Raw genomic sequence first — 12673 nt, forward strand, 5'->3', positions numbered from 1 at the left:
ACTGTCTAGTGATGACGAATATGGAGAACCGATCACAGCCCAGGAAGTAAGGGGCGCTATGAAAAGGGGTTAAAGCACTGCACCTGGTGAAGATGGCGTCACCTACGACATACTCAATGCACTGTGTGAAGTGTCTGGGAATCCACTACTCCACCTATTTAACAAGTCATTCCTAAGTGGAGTGTTGCCCACACAATGGAAACACGCAATAATTGTTCCCATACCGAAACCCATTGAACCTGGCAATTACAGACCTATCAGTCTTATGTCATGCACTTCCAAGATGCCTGAAAAGATAATCCTAAGCCGACTGTTGAACAAAATAGGCAGGTTAGGAGAGGGGGGTCAATGGATTTGTTAAAGGACGGAGCACAGCAAACTGTATAGTTAATGACAAGGCTAGATACTCTGTATTTGTTGACATCAAAGGAGCCTTCGACATATCCACAAGGGCCGTGACGAGGATTCGAACCTGTGTCCGAGAGCATTCCAAACGCTGCCTTAATCGACTGAGCTACGACATGGACAAAAGGAGTTGAAACCGAAGTTCTACTGAACTTACTGGATCCTGCAGCCTCTCCGAGGCACAAACCAGGGTTTTACACAACTCCCCTCCTGCACTCGAGCTATGTCAATAGGCCGTTCTCCCTCTTTGCCCTTACTTCATTACACACAGAAATCACAATTTTGTGATACATCAAATGAACAAATCCACAAGGGCCGTGACGAGGATTCGAACCTGCGTCAGAGGCTCAAACCCTGGTTTGTGCCTCGGAGAGGCTGCAGGATCCAGTAAGTTCAGTAGAAATTCGGTTTCAACTCCTTTTGACCATGTCGTAGCTCAGTCGATTAAGGCAGCGTCTGGGATGCTCTCGGACGCAGGCTCGAATCCTCATCACGGCCCTTGTGGATTTATTCATTTGATGCATCACACAATTGTGATTTCTATGTGTAATGAAGCCTTCGACAAAGCGCAGGTAATTGTGATACTGGATGAGCTTGCATGCGTGGGTGTCAAGGGGAGACTCTTAAAATGGGTTGAAGACTACGTCACAGGGAGGAAGGTCAAGGTATGCTTCAATGGAGCAGTCTCAAAAACAATGAAGCGGAGTCTTAAGTCCTACACTATTCAATGTACTTATGAACGCCATTGCAAATATTGATTTTCCGGAAGGAACACAACAAGTGGGATATGCAGATGATGTCCTAATACAAGCTCCCACCTTGGAAAAAATTAAACAGTCCATTGAACTCCTTGGAAGGATATGTATTGAGCTCGGTTTCACTCTCTCCACAAACAAGATGAAGGCACACTCCCATCACAAGCAGGGGGCAAATGAAGAACTACAAATTAATGGTGTAACACTTGATTGGGTTGACCACCACAGGTACCTTGGCATCATTGTCGGCTCTCACAAGGGAAAGAAAGAAGAGCTCAACCAATTCATACGAACATGCAAAAGTCGACTCAGGGCACTAAAAACCTATGGCCTGGAATGGATAAGGAACCTCTATTGCCGTCCTTAAAATGGTGTACACAGCTCATGTGCGCTCCGTCATAGACTATGCTGCACCTGTTTTGTGTACCTACTCCCAAAACGATATGAAAAGGCTCGAAAACATAGAGAATGAAGCAATGACAATCATTCTTGGAGTTCCAAGAAGTGCCAAATCGTCTAATTTACGAGAGGAGTTGTCCTTCCCCCAGTGTTAAAAGCAGGATTAAGGAACTGAATGCTAAGCTTGCAATTAGGATAACCAGAGATCCCTATTACAATGATATTGCCAAGAAAACACTGGGTTCTGTGCTGTTAATAGGTGGAAACCAGAGAAGCAAAGAAGGGCATCACAGATCAGCCTGCTAGCTCGAAGAGCTTCACCTGCTTGAGCAAGCCCGTGTAAGCTCATGTCTGTAGAGAGGTTATCTTCCTGGGAGGATGACTCATGCAGGATTATCATCAATGAAATGGCAACAAAAAATCCAACATGATACCACAAGAAATGAGGCACAAGTATCTTTGGGACATTTATAAAGAAGCCGGAGATGAACTAGAACAAATTTACACTGATGGGTCATCTAATTCTGTCATTGGCAGGGCTGGTGCAGCATTCACTGTAATTAGGAATAATGCCTTTCAATGCAAAAATGGAGGGAAAGCACGCATTGAGATCTATGCCTCTTCATCGTAAACGGAGCTAATTGTCATTGTTATAGCGTTAAGATTCCTTGAATGAAACACTAATGGTGCAGTGATCTGCACTGACTCAAAAGCAGCACTACAAAGCTTAAGTAAAAATCGGGCAGAAAATCTTGCGATAGTCACTGAAATTAAGAGAGATATGAGGATACTAATCAATCAGGGAAAAGTCGTCAAGTTTCTGTGGATCCCTTCCCATGTTGGAATATGTGGGAATGAACGAGCAGATGTGCTGGCTGCTGAAGGCGCTGAAGGAGACCATATTGAATACTTCATACCCAAGACTCTCCTACAAATTAGAGGTATTGTCAAGCAATATCACCGTGACAAGGTAACTGAAGAAAGGGGGATAGAAGCACAAACCAATAAATCTGTATGCTGATACAACATGGTTGCTGCTGGCAACCCTAATCATTATGAACGAAGAGGAGGTGGCCGTGGGAGAGTATCAGTAATAGTGAGAATCCGTCTTGGATACAAATATCCATGGCGATTCGGAATGGAAAAAACAGTTGAGCAGCAGAGTTTCAGAATCTGTGATGAGAGTGACGGACACTGCCTTTACCATTACCTGAAAGAATGTGAACACCTAAGAGACATTAGAAATATGTGTAGAATAATAAACCCCACATTGTTTGAGTTAGGAAAACACTTTTTGTCAAATATTGATACTGTTCTTAAAAGATTCCCCCCATTTTGCACCCGCAAGATAACGTAAGATTTTAAAGGTTGACAGATGTTAATCTTCTTGTTTGAGGAGCTGTTCACTTGAGACAGTTAAGCAAGTCTCAGCTGCGTCTGGGTACACGTGACAGGATGAACAACTAAGTGGGTTTCTTCCTATTGGAGAGTGTTGTACTTGCTGCTAAGGCGGTATGTCCACTCACAGGATGAGTGGCGCTGCCCAATAAACTCGCCCCTTGGAGGAAAATTAAAAAAAAAAATTGTTACTGTACCATGTCATCAATTTAAGTGTTCCTTAAATTACCTGTTTTTATAGTACTTTACCAGTTAATTACAGCATTTGCTATAAAATTGCAGTGCAATTTTTTTTATTCTTTCAACATTCCATTTTATTTAAAATTTTACAGGAAGTAAATTTTGTTTTAAATTCTTGATGCCTTATTGCCCACATGTCCTGCATTACATGTTGATTCTTTTGAGTGCATTTTTCTGCATAATTTTAATTATAAAGCTTTTATTATGCCACATCTTGAGTGCTAAATTCTATATTTGTTTAATTATTTTTCTTGAAATTTGCAATTACACCTTCTAGGTTTATACTCAAATTTGTTATGCTTTGCCTGGTTTAATTAATTACATTACTCTAGATTCAAGTCATGTTCATACTAGATTGCATATTTAATTTACAATTTTGCTGATTCCCTTTTATTTTGTCGTGCCTAACTATAATTTGAATGTTTATTCTTTGCATTTACTTACTTGAGCCTTGTTTGATATTCTGAATGTTTTTATTCTGTAAATTCTAATATTATACCTAGTGTCTCAAGCACACACTAAGTTAGTGACAATGCCTGCAACTGTTGCAACTCCTTCTGACTCAAATGGAGCAGTTGCTCGTACTAATGTCCAGCGCTCCATACAGGAGATGGCTATTCCACTTTTTGCTGGAGTATCTCACGTATTGGAATCATGGTTTAGCAAAGTGGAAGCAAAGGCCAAAGCGCATTTCTCAGAACCTTCTGATGATGACTACTTGGCAATTGCTAGGTCTAGTTTTGACTCCACCAAAGGTGATGCTCGTTTTGTAGATGATGAGAAAGCCATTGTTAGCCTCCAGTCATGGCCAGAATTTAAGGATTTCTTTCGCGTTTTCAAGGCTCATGACAAGCCTATTTGGTAAATTGATAGGTAGTACTCTTTTGGTATTCAGTCTCACTTCCAGAACCTTGAGAAAGTACTTGCAAAGCTCGTAGAAGCAAATTTAAAAATAAAACTCTCAAAGTGCTCATTTTTAAAGGAGAAGATTAATTTCCTAGGTCATACAGTCACCCCTTCAGGCATTACCTTAAATTAATAAAAAATTATTGCTGCACATGATTTTCCAATGTCTCGTACTGCAGAAGCCGTGAGGCAGTTTACAGGTTTTGTAGGATTTTATCGTTCGTTTATTGCTGGATTCTCTTCAATAGCCACTCCACTTTTCAAGTTGCAAAGGAACGATGAACCCTTTGTTTGGGAAGCCCAAGAACAGTCTTTCAGGAAGCTCAAAGAAGCATTCATCTCGTCATCTGTCCATAGGTACCCAGATTTTTTTAAACCTTTTATGTTGGTCACAGATGCTGGTGAAATAGGCTTAGGTGCACCATTACTTCAAACTGAAGGTCACAGAGATCATGCAATCGCTCAACTAGCTGTACATTGTCTAAGGAAAAGAAAAATTATGGTGCAACAGAGCGTGAAGCTCTAGCAGTTGTATTGGCTTTTAAACATTTCAGGAATACAATTTACCTAGTTCATGCTGGCGATGAGTCACAATAATGTGGCTGAAGTATGTTGACCAGACCACACACTAGAAGGTGAAGGGACGACGACGTTTCAGTCCCTCCTGGACCATTCTCAAGTCGATTGTGAGAATCGACTTGAGAATGGTCCAGGACGGACCAAAACGTCGTCGACCCTCTAGTGTGTGGTCTGGTCAACATACCCAGTTCATGTTCTTACAGATCATCAACCAGATATTTGCCAGATATTTACTCACAATTCAAGAATTTAATCCTTCATTTGGGTATATCCCAGGAAAACAAAATGCTGTAGCTGATGCATTTTCTTGACACGTAGCTGCAATCCAGTTAAATTACCCAGCATGAGATGCTATAGTAGTAGAGACAGAACAAAAACAAGACCACACATGGGCACCTGTCATTAAGTTTTTGATTTAGCAAGATACTCGTCGGATTCACAAGCCCTCAGTAACATTGAAAGAACTAGTGATGTTAGACAATTTACTGTGTAGAATAGTAAAGCTAGGGACACCCCCAAGGAAGTGTTATCAGTTAGTTGTTCCAGCTGTCTTGGTACCAACTGTGTTAAAGATTATCCATGATGCTCCTGTAAATGCACATCCAGGAAAGGATCGTACACTCCAGTAAGGTCGATTGAAGTATTTTTGGCCCAAAAGGCTAAAGAGATTGCTCATTATATTGACAGGAGTTTAACCTGCTTACAGTACAAGGGACACATCATTGGACCTAACCCAATTCATGTGTACCCAGCAACTAAAGCCCCTTGGGAATGAGTATCAATATATTTGTTGACAAATTTTGCAGAAACTGAAAAAGGTAACAAACACTTGCTTGTAATGGTTGAAAAATTTTCACATTATAGCGAACTAGTTCCTATCCTGAACAAAACAGCAGAAACTATAGCCAGTGCATTCCATGACCAAATAATTTGTAGATATAGTATGCAAAAAGTAATTCTCTCAGATAATGGTCCCGAGATCAGTAATAGTTTCTTAACTAGTTTGTGTGAATTATATAACATTAAAAAATGTAGTATTATGCCATATCACCCAGCAAGTACTAGGTTTGCAGAGCATACAAACAGACTATGCAGAGCGTACAAACAGAAAAGTGTTAGATGCCTTGAGAGTCACATTGATTTTTTAAAACAGTAATTGGGATGAGTTCATATCCTTAATTCAGTGTGCCATACACTCTTCAATTAATGCTTCTACAGGAGACACTCCTCATGCTATTCTTTATGGTACATATAAGATTCTTCCTAATGAAGTGATCAATTCACCCCCTACTCCTTTGTATAACCTAGATGTTTTTTTTCAAGTAATGCATTGACAAATGCAACCAGTCTTTAAGAAAATATGAGAACACTTGTCCAAGACAACTGCGGAGTTTACTTGAGCAAAGGAATACTCAAGCTAAGTCCAGTAAGATGACTGTCGGATCTGTAGTAATGGTACTTAACGAACGCAGGTCTGGCCCTATGTACAAGTTAACTAAGAAATTTTTAGGTCCATATAAGGTAATAGAGCTTATCAAGATTAACAAGTACAGACTTAAGAATTTGTTAACAAGATAATTTATAAACGAATATTTATACCATATGAAGTTAGCTAAAATTACTGCTGGTGAGTCTGATGCAAAAGATGACAATGACCATGCCCAGACAGATTCTTCTATAGGGACACCACCTATTGTGGTTGACAGACCACTTGACGTAGACCTTCCCCTTGCCAGCACTTAAAATCTTAGATCTAGACCTTTAGTCTCAACCATGCACTCACCAAATGTCTATTGGCTAGATGTTAATGAGAATAACAACCCAGACGCTGCTGCTGCTAACAACACTGATACTGCTAGCATTAGTGTTGTCTGCTAGTATCAGTGTTGTTGCTGACATCAGTGTTGCTGCTGACATCAGTGTTGCTGCTGAGATCAGTGTTGCTGCTGAGATCAGTGTTGCTGCTGAGATCAGTGTTGCTGCTGACATCAGTATTGTTGCTAGCATCAGTGTTGCTGCTGACATCAGTGTTGCTGCTGATATCAGTATTGCTGCTGACATCAGTATTTTTGCTAGCATCAGTGTTGCTGCTGACATCAGTGTTGCTGCTGACATCAGTGTTGCTGCCAGCATCAGTGTTGCTGCTGACATCAGTGATGCTGCTAGCATCTGTTTTGTCTGCTAGCAACAGTGTTGTTGCTGATATCAGTGTTGCTGCTGACATCAGTGTTGCTGCTGACATTAGTGTTGCAACCAGGATCAGTGTTTCTGCTGACATAGTGTTACTGCCAGCATCAGTGTTACTGTTGACATCAGTGTTGCTGCCAGCATCAGTGTTACTGCCAGCATCAGTGTTACTGTTGACATCAGTGTTGCTGCCAGCATCAGTGTTACTGCCAGCATCAGTGTTACTGTTGACATCAGTGTTGCTGCCAGCATCAGTGTTGTTGCTGACTTCAGTGTTGCTGCCAGCATCAGTGTTGTTGCTGACATCAGTGTTGCTGCTGACATCTGTGTTGCTGCTGACATCAGTGTTGCTGCCAGCATCAGTGTTGCTGCTGACATCAGTGTTGCTGCTGACATCAGTGTTGCTGCTGACATCAGTGTTGCTGCCAGCATCAGTGTTGTTGCTGACATCAGTGTTGCTGCTGACATCAGTGTTGCTACCAGCATCAGTGTTGCTGCTGACATCAGTGTTGCTGCTGACATCAGTGTTGCTGCTGACATCAGTGTTGCTGCTGACATCAGTGTTGCTGCTGACATCAGTGTTGCTGCCAGCATCAGTGTTGTTGCTGACATCAGTGTTGCTGCTGACATCAGTGTTGCTGCCAGCATCAGTGATGCTGCTTCTGCTGCCAGATTATGTCGGTCTGCGTCAGGTGTTAGTATCTATACTGATGTGTCAGCTCTATCAATGAAACACTGACCCCAAACATTCTATCCAACTTTTTACCTAGTTCATCATTGACTAATTTACCAGTAATTGTTTCATTGCCCGCGATGAGAGCTTTCCCAGTGGCATTAGGACTGCCAGGTTCAGCTGGGTTCATCTTCCATCAGCAAGTTCATTTTTGGCTGAATCTTTTTTTTTTTTTTTAGATATATACAAGAGTTGTTACATTCTTGTAGAGCCACTAGTACGCGTAGCGTTTCGGGCAGGTCCTTGGAATACGATCCCCGCCGCGAAGAATCGTTGTTACAACCAAGTACACATTTTACTGTTAAGTTAAACAGAGGCTACAGTTAAGGATTTGCGCCCAGTAAATCCTCCTTGGCCAGGATACGAACCCATGACAAAGCGCTCGCGGAACGCCAGGCGAGTGTCTTACCACTACACCACGGGGACTGGTGACAAGTCAATCTTATCCCAAATCAAATGCCCCGCCCCGCTGACTCCTTGCCACTGACAGACAGTGTCACCATTAACAGTGTCAGCATAAATGTCGGACTGAGCAAAGCTGGTAATAGGCCCAGACCAGATGGAATATGTAGGCCCTATTTTGAACTGTTCACTAGGTATTACTTGGTGATAAATACCTATGATTTATGCATTTCTATACACATGTACATGTATACACATGTACATGTGTATACATGTGCACATGTAGTGTAAGTTATATACTTACAGAAAAGAATGAAAAATTATATTGATTGAATAAAAGGTAATTGGTAGCATTTTTATGAATGTTGGCCCTCTGTGACCATTCATTGACCCCCCCTCCTCCTGACCAACCCTGAGCATAACCACCTGGCATGACCCCCCCCCCCCCTCCTGACCAAGCCTGAGCATAACCACCTGGCATCTTTCACGTGATACGTCTTGCTAGTAAGAGAGAAACAGTGCAGTCACACTTGCCAGGTACAGTCTTTGTGGCGCAGTGGTAAGGCACTCGTCTAGCGCTTCGTGAGCGCTTTTTGGCCTGGGTTCGTATCTTGGCCGGTAGGTTTGACTGGGCGGCAGTCATTAACTGTAGTCTATATTCATCCAGCAGTGAATGGGTGGCTGGTTGTTAAACGATTTGGTGTGTCGTTTTCTAGGGAAAATTAAGATTAAAGTTTGACCTCGTTAAAAGCCAAACGTGGATGCATACACTCTGGTTTCCTGTCCCCAGACGCAGTGAATTATTATTTCTCTAGTGGCCTCAACAGGGACAGGAAGTCGGCGGCTTGCCAAAGGTGCCCACTCTATCTTGAAGAAATATTCACACAACTTTCTTAGATCTGCTGAGTTTCATATTAATTAAATTCTGATTTTTGTCTTGAACATTCCTAATACTTTGATAGAAGTGTTCCTCATCTTTTAAATTTTCTTTCTCAGGAATCAAAGAAAATTGTAAATATTTTATGGCACACTAAAGAAGAATTAAATTAGTCTGTGCATTATTTTCTTAAACAATTTGGTGAGCTATTAAGCAATTGTTTGTTATTTTAGATTTAGCTATTCGGAACAAAAAGTTTCATACAACACGGGCTATAATAAGCCCGTAGTGGACTTACCTGTCACAGGAGCGGTTCCTCCAAAACTCAGTTAATGAATAATAACATATAATAAGGATTATATGTTAAATAGGAAATAACTGGGAGTTTTTACCACGTTTCTGATGTTGACCTGACCATATGTAAACTGTGTAACCCGTCCTCGACTCAAGTCCATTTCATCCAGCGGTCGACCCCAAAGACGCATTGATAAATTTTTACATGTTGTTCATTCAAAACAGGAATTTTCTCAAATATAAATTTATATTATAATATATTATCATATTGTGCATATATAGACATAGGTTAGGTTCGGTTAGGTTTGGTTTTTGTCTAGTGTTGTTTAACCCCCGTTTGGTTGTCACAGAGGAAAATGTATATATATATTGCGGTTAGCATTGTTAATGTGTGGCCACGTCTGTGGTAGAAAATAATAATAGTGAAAAAACTGCTCAGTTCTTGATAACTTCACCCTCACTTGGAGTTGGATCTGTGAAGAAAGAGGCACTGACGCCTTATAGAAAGAGAGACGAAAAGAACCCGAATTATTGGCAAAGAAAGGTCATAACAGGCGTCATCTTGGGATTAAAGAAAACTTATTTCATAATAATAGGTAGTTGGGTCATTAAAAGCTTTAAAGAAGAGCAACAATGATAACAGAAAACTGAGAACCACAAAACAAATCAGTGAATACAAACCTGGGTTTCCCTATTCCTGTATGGCACAATTACAGCGAGGGACCATCTGGCTACACAGTGCTGGGGCGAGGAGAACCCGCCCTGCATCACTCCTGCCCTGTGACGCGCCTCCGCTTCACTCATGTTCACCTTCTCCTCAATTGCCAAATTACCACCTGTCGGTAGACATGGTTGCAAGTGGGAGATTGGTTAGCCACCAATCACATATACAAGGTGTGCAAGCACATTTTAAATTATAAGCACATGTACTGCCATTGGATAGTGAGTGCATAAATGAAATAACTAAAGTATTTGTTAAAACAAATACACTCAATTTGAGTATTACATGTAATGTTTAGGACTAACCTATTTCATATCCTCACCAACATGCAACTCATAAATACCTACATATATAGGAATAAGAGGATACAAGGCAACTACAAGCACATATCAAGTGGCGGATGTCTCTACAGTATTTGAATGAGATATCATAGTCATGATTAATTTCAACAACCTATGAATTGAATGAGAAACATATATTTACTTGGCAATGAAGATACATGGAGCACTAAACTAGATGAAGCCAGAGAGTGAAACTTTCAGACGCATGTAACATAAGCAACGAGGTTCAAAGTAAATGGCATTTTGTTTAGGTTAGACATCACTCCACAAAGAATAAGACATGTTGAATGAATAGAAAACTAAGTACAAGTAGGTGCCCATGAATAAAAATGAATTTTGGAGAATTGATTTTTCAATTACCATGAACAGTGAAAAGAAACATAAGAAAGATCGAGAAAATTCGTGTTAGAATTATTAATCTTACTTTTTCGGTCATATTTAATAATATATGTCTACAGGAAAGACTGCTACCAAAATATACTAATATATATATATATATATATATATATATATATATATATATATATATATATATATATATATATATATATATATATATATATATATATATATATATATATATATATATATGTTTCATTGAATATGACCGCATATTCTGTATTTATTATTTTCTGGTTTAGGGCTTCTATCCCTCTAACTATTTTCTTAGCATCAGGGCTTAATTGAAATAGGAGTTCTCCAAAACTCATTTTCGTACTTTTAAGGTGAAGAAAAGAAGTGATTTACTATAGAGTGTATTACACTTATTTGTATAATTTGCACGACGTTTCGAACCTCCATGGTTCATTCTTAAGTGAACAGATCTTACAATACTAGTTGATTTTATACCCGCATTAGGTCAGGTGGTAATACAATGAAGGTGAAAATATGGGGGGATACATAAGGGATAAACATAGGGGCTGCAGAAGGCTTATTGGCCCATACGAGGCATCTCCTATCTAAACACAAAGATTAATCCAGTGTAATTGGCCTGTTATGTTGGACATTGTCTTCTGTGTTGGCATCGATATGTTCTTGTCTTGTCCTTACTCTCATGGTGGGTAGAGTAAATAGTTCCGTGATTTGGGTGTTCATGGTAGGTCGCTCTATTCTTATGTGAATTGCCTCAAGAATTTGTAATCTTCTTGAATCTTGGGTTTTGTCTATTATGCAAGTATTCTTGTTCAACATTTCTCTTGTTAGAGTAATGTCATGGGCTTGTCTCATGTGATTCCTAGGGGCACCAGATTGAAGATGGCATGTCAAACGCCTCGTCAGCTTGGTCGACGTCATACCTATGTACTTACATTGAAGGTTACATCCTTCGTGGGGGCAAGTGTACATGTATACAACGCTTGACTGCTGTAGAGGGTTCTCCGTCGGCTTCGGGCTGTTTTTGATAAGGAGTTCGGAAGTCTTCTTGGTTTTGTAGAATATTATCAGGTTTATGTTTTGGTTAGGAGTAGTGCTTTTTACTCCTTTACGGATTATTTCTTTCATTATTCTTTCCTCTTTTATATGTTCACTGTGCATGGTTGATTTGTAATATAATTTTATTGGGGGTGTTGTGGTTTCTGTTCTAGGTTCTGAATTATACCAACGGTCCAAGTGTCTTCTTATAGCAGCGTTTATTTCCGCGTTGCTATATCCGTTGTTCACCAATACCTGAGTTACTCTTTTAAACTCTCTACTCACGTTGCTCAGCGAGGATTCGTCGAGCGCTTACCCACTGCTCTGAATGGAGCAACGTGAGTAGAGAGTTTGAAAGAGTAACTCAGGTATTGGTGAACAACGGATATAGCAACGCGGAAATAAACGCTGCTATAAGAAGACACTTGGACCGTTGGTATAATTCAGAACCTAGAACAGAAACCACAACACCCCCAATAAAATTATATTACAAATCAACCATGCACAGTGAACATATAAAAGAGGAAAGAATAATGAAAGAAATAATCCGTAAAGGAGTAAAAAGCACTACTCCTAACCAAAACATAAACCTGATAATATTCTACAAAACCAAGAAGACTTCCGAACTCCTTATCAAAAACAGCCCGAAGCCGACGGAGAACCCTCTACAGCAGTCAAGCGTTGTATACATGTACACTTGCCCCCACGAAGGATGTAACCTTCAATGTAAGTACATAGGTATGACGTCGACCAAGCTGACGAGGCGTTTGACATGCCATCTTCAATCTGGTGCCCCTAGGAATCACATGAGACAAGCCCATGACATTACTCTAACAAGAGAAATGTTGAACAAGAATACTTGCATAATAGACAAATACCCAAGATTCAAGAAGATTACAAATTCTTGAGGCAATTCACATAAGAATAGAGCGACCTACCATGAACACCCAAATCACGGAACTATTTACTCTACCCACCATGAGAGTAAGGACAAGACAAGAACATATCGATGCCAACACAGAAGAC

General features: G+C 40.3%; 1 protein-coding gene across 1 annotated transcript in view; it reads right to left on the minus strand.

The window, feature by feature from the left end:
• LOC138366030 (beta-1,4-galactosyltransferase 4-like) overlaps positions 1-12673 on the minus strand; it is an 82949-nt gene that overhangs the window by 58230 nt on the left and 12046 nt on the right. Inside the window, exon 2 of the mRNA XM_069326753.1 lies at positions 9857-10011. Within this exon, the coding sequence (XP_069182854.1) occupies positions 9857-10011 (155 nt within the window). The remainder of the gene's footprint in view (positions 1-9856; positions 10012-12673) is intronic.

The sequence above is a fragment of the Procambarus clarkii genome, chromosome 2, assembly GCF_040958095.1.
Source record: "Procambarus clarkii isolate CNS0578487 chromosome 2, FALCON_Pclarkii_2.0, whole genome shotgun sequence".
NCBI lineage: Eukaryota > Metazoa > Arthropoda > Malacostraca > Decapoda > Cambaridae > Procambarus > Procambarus clarkii.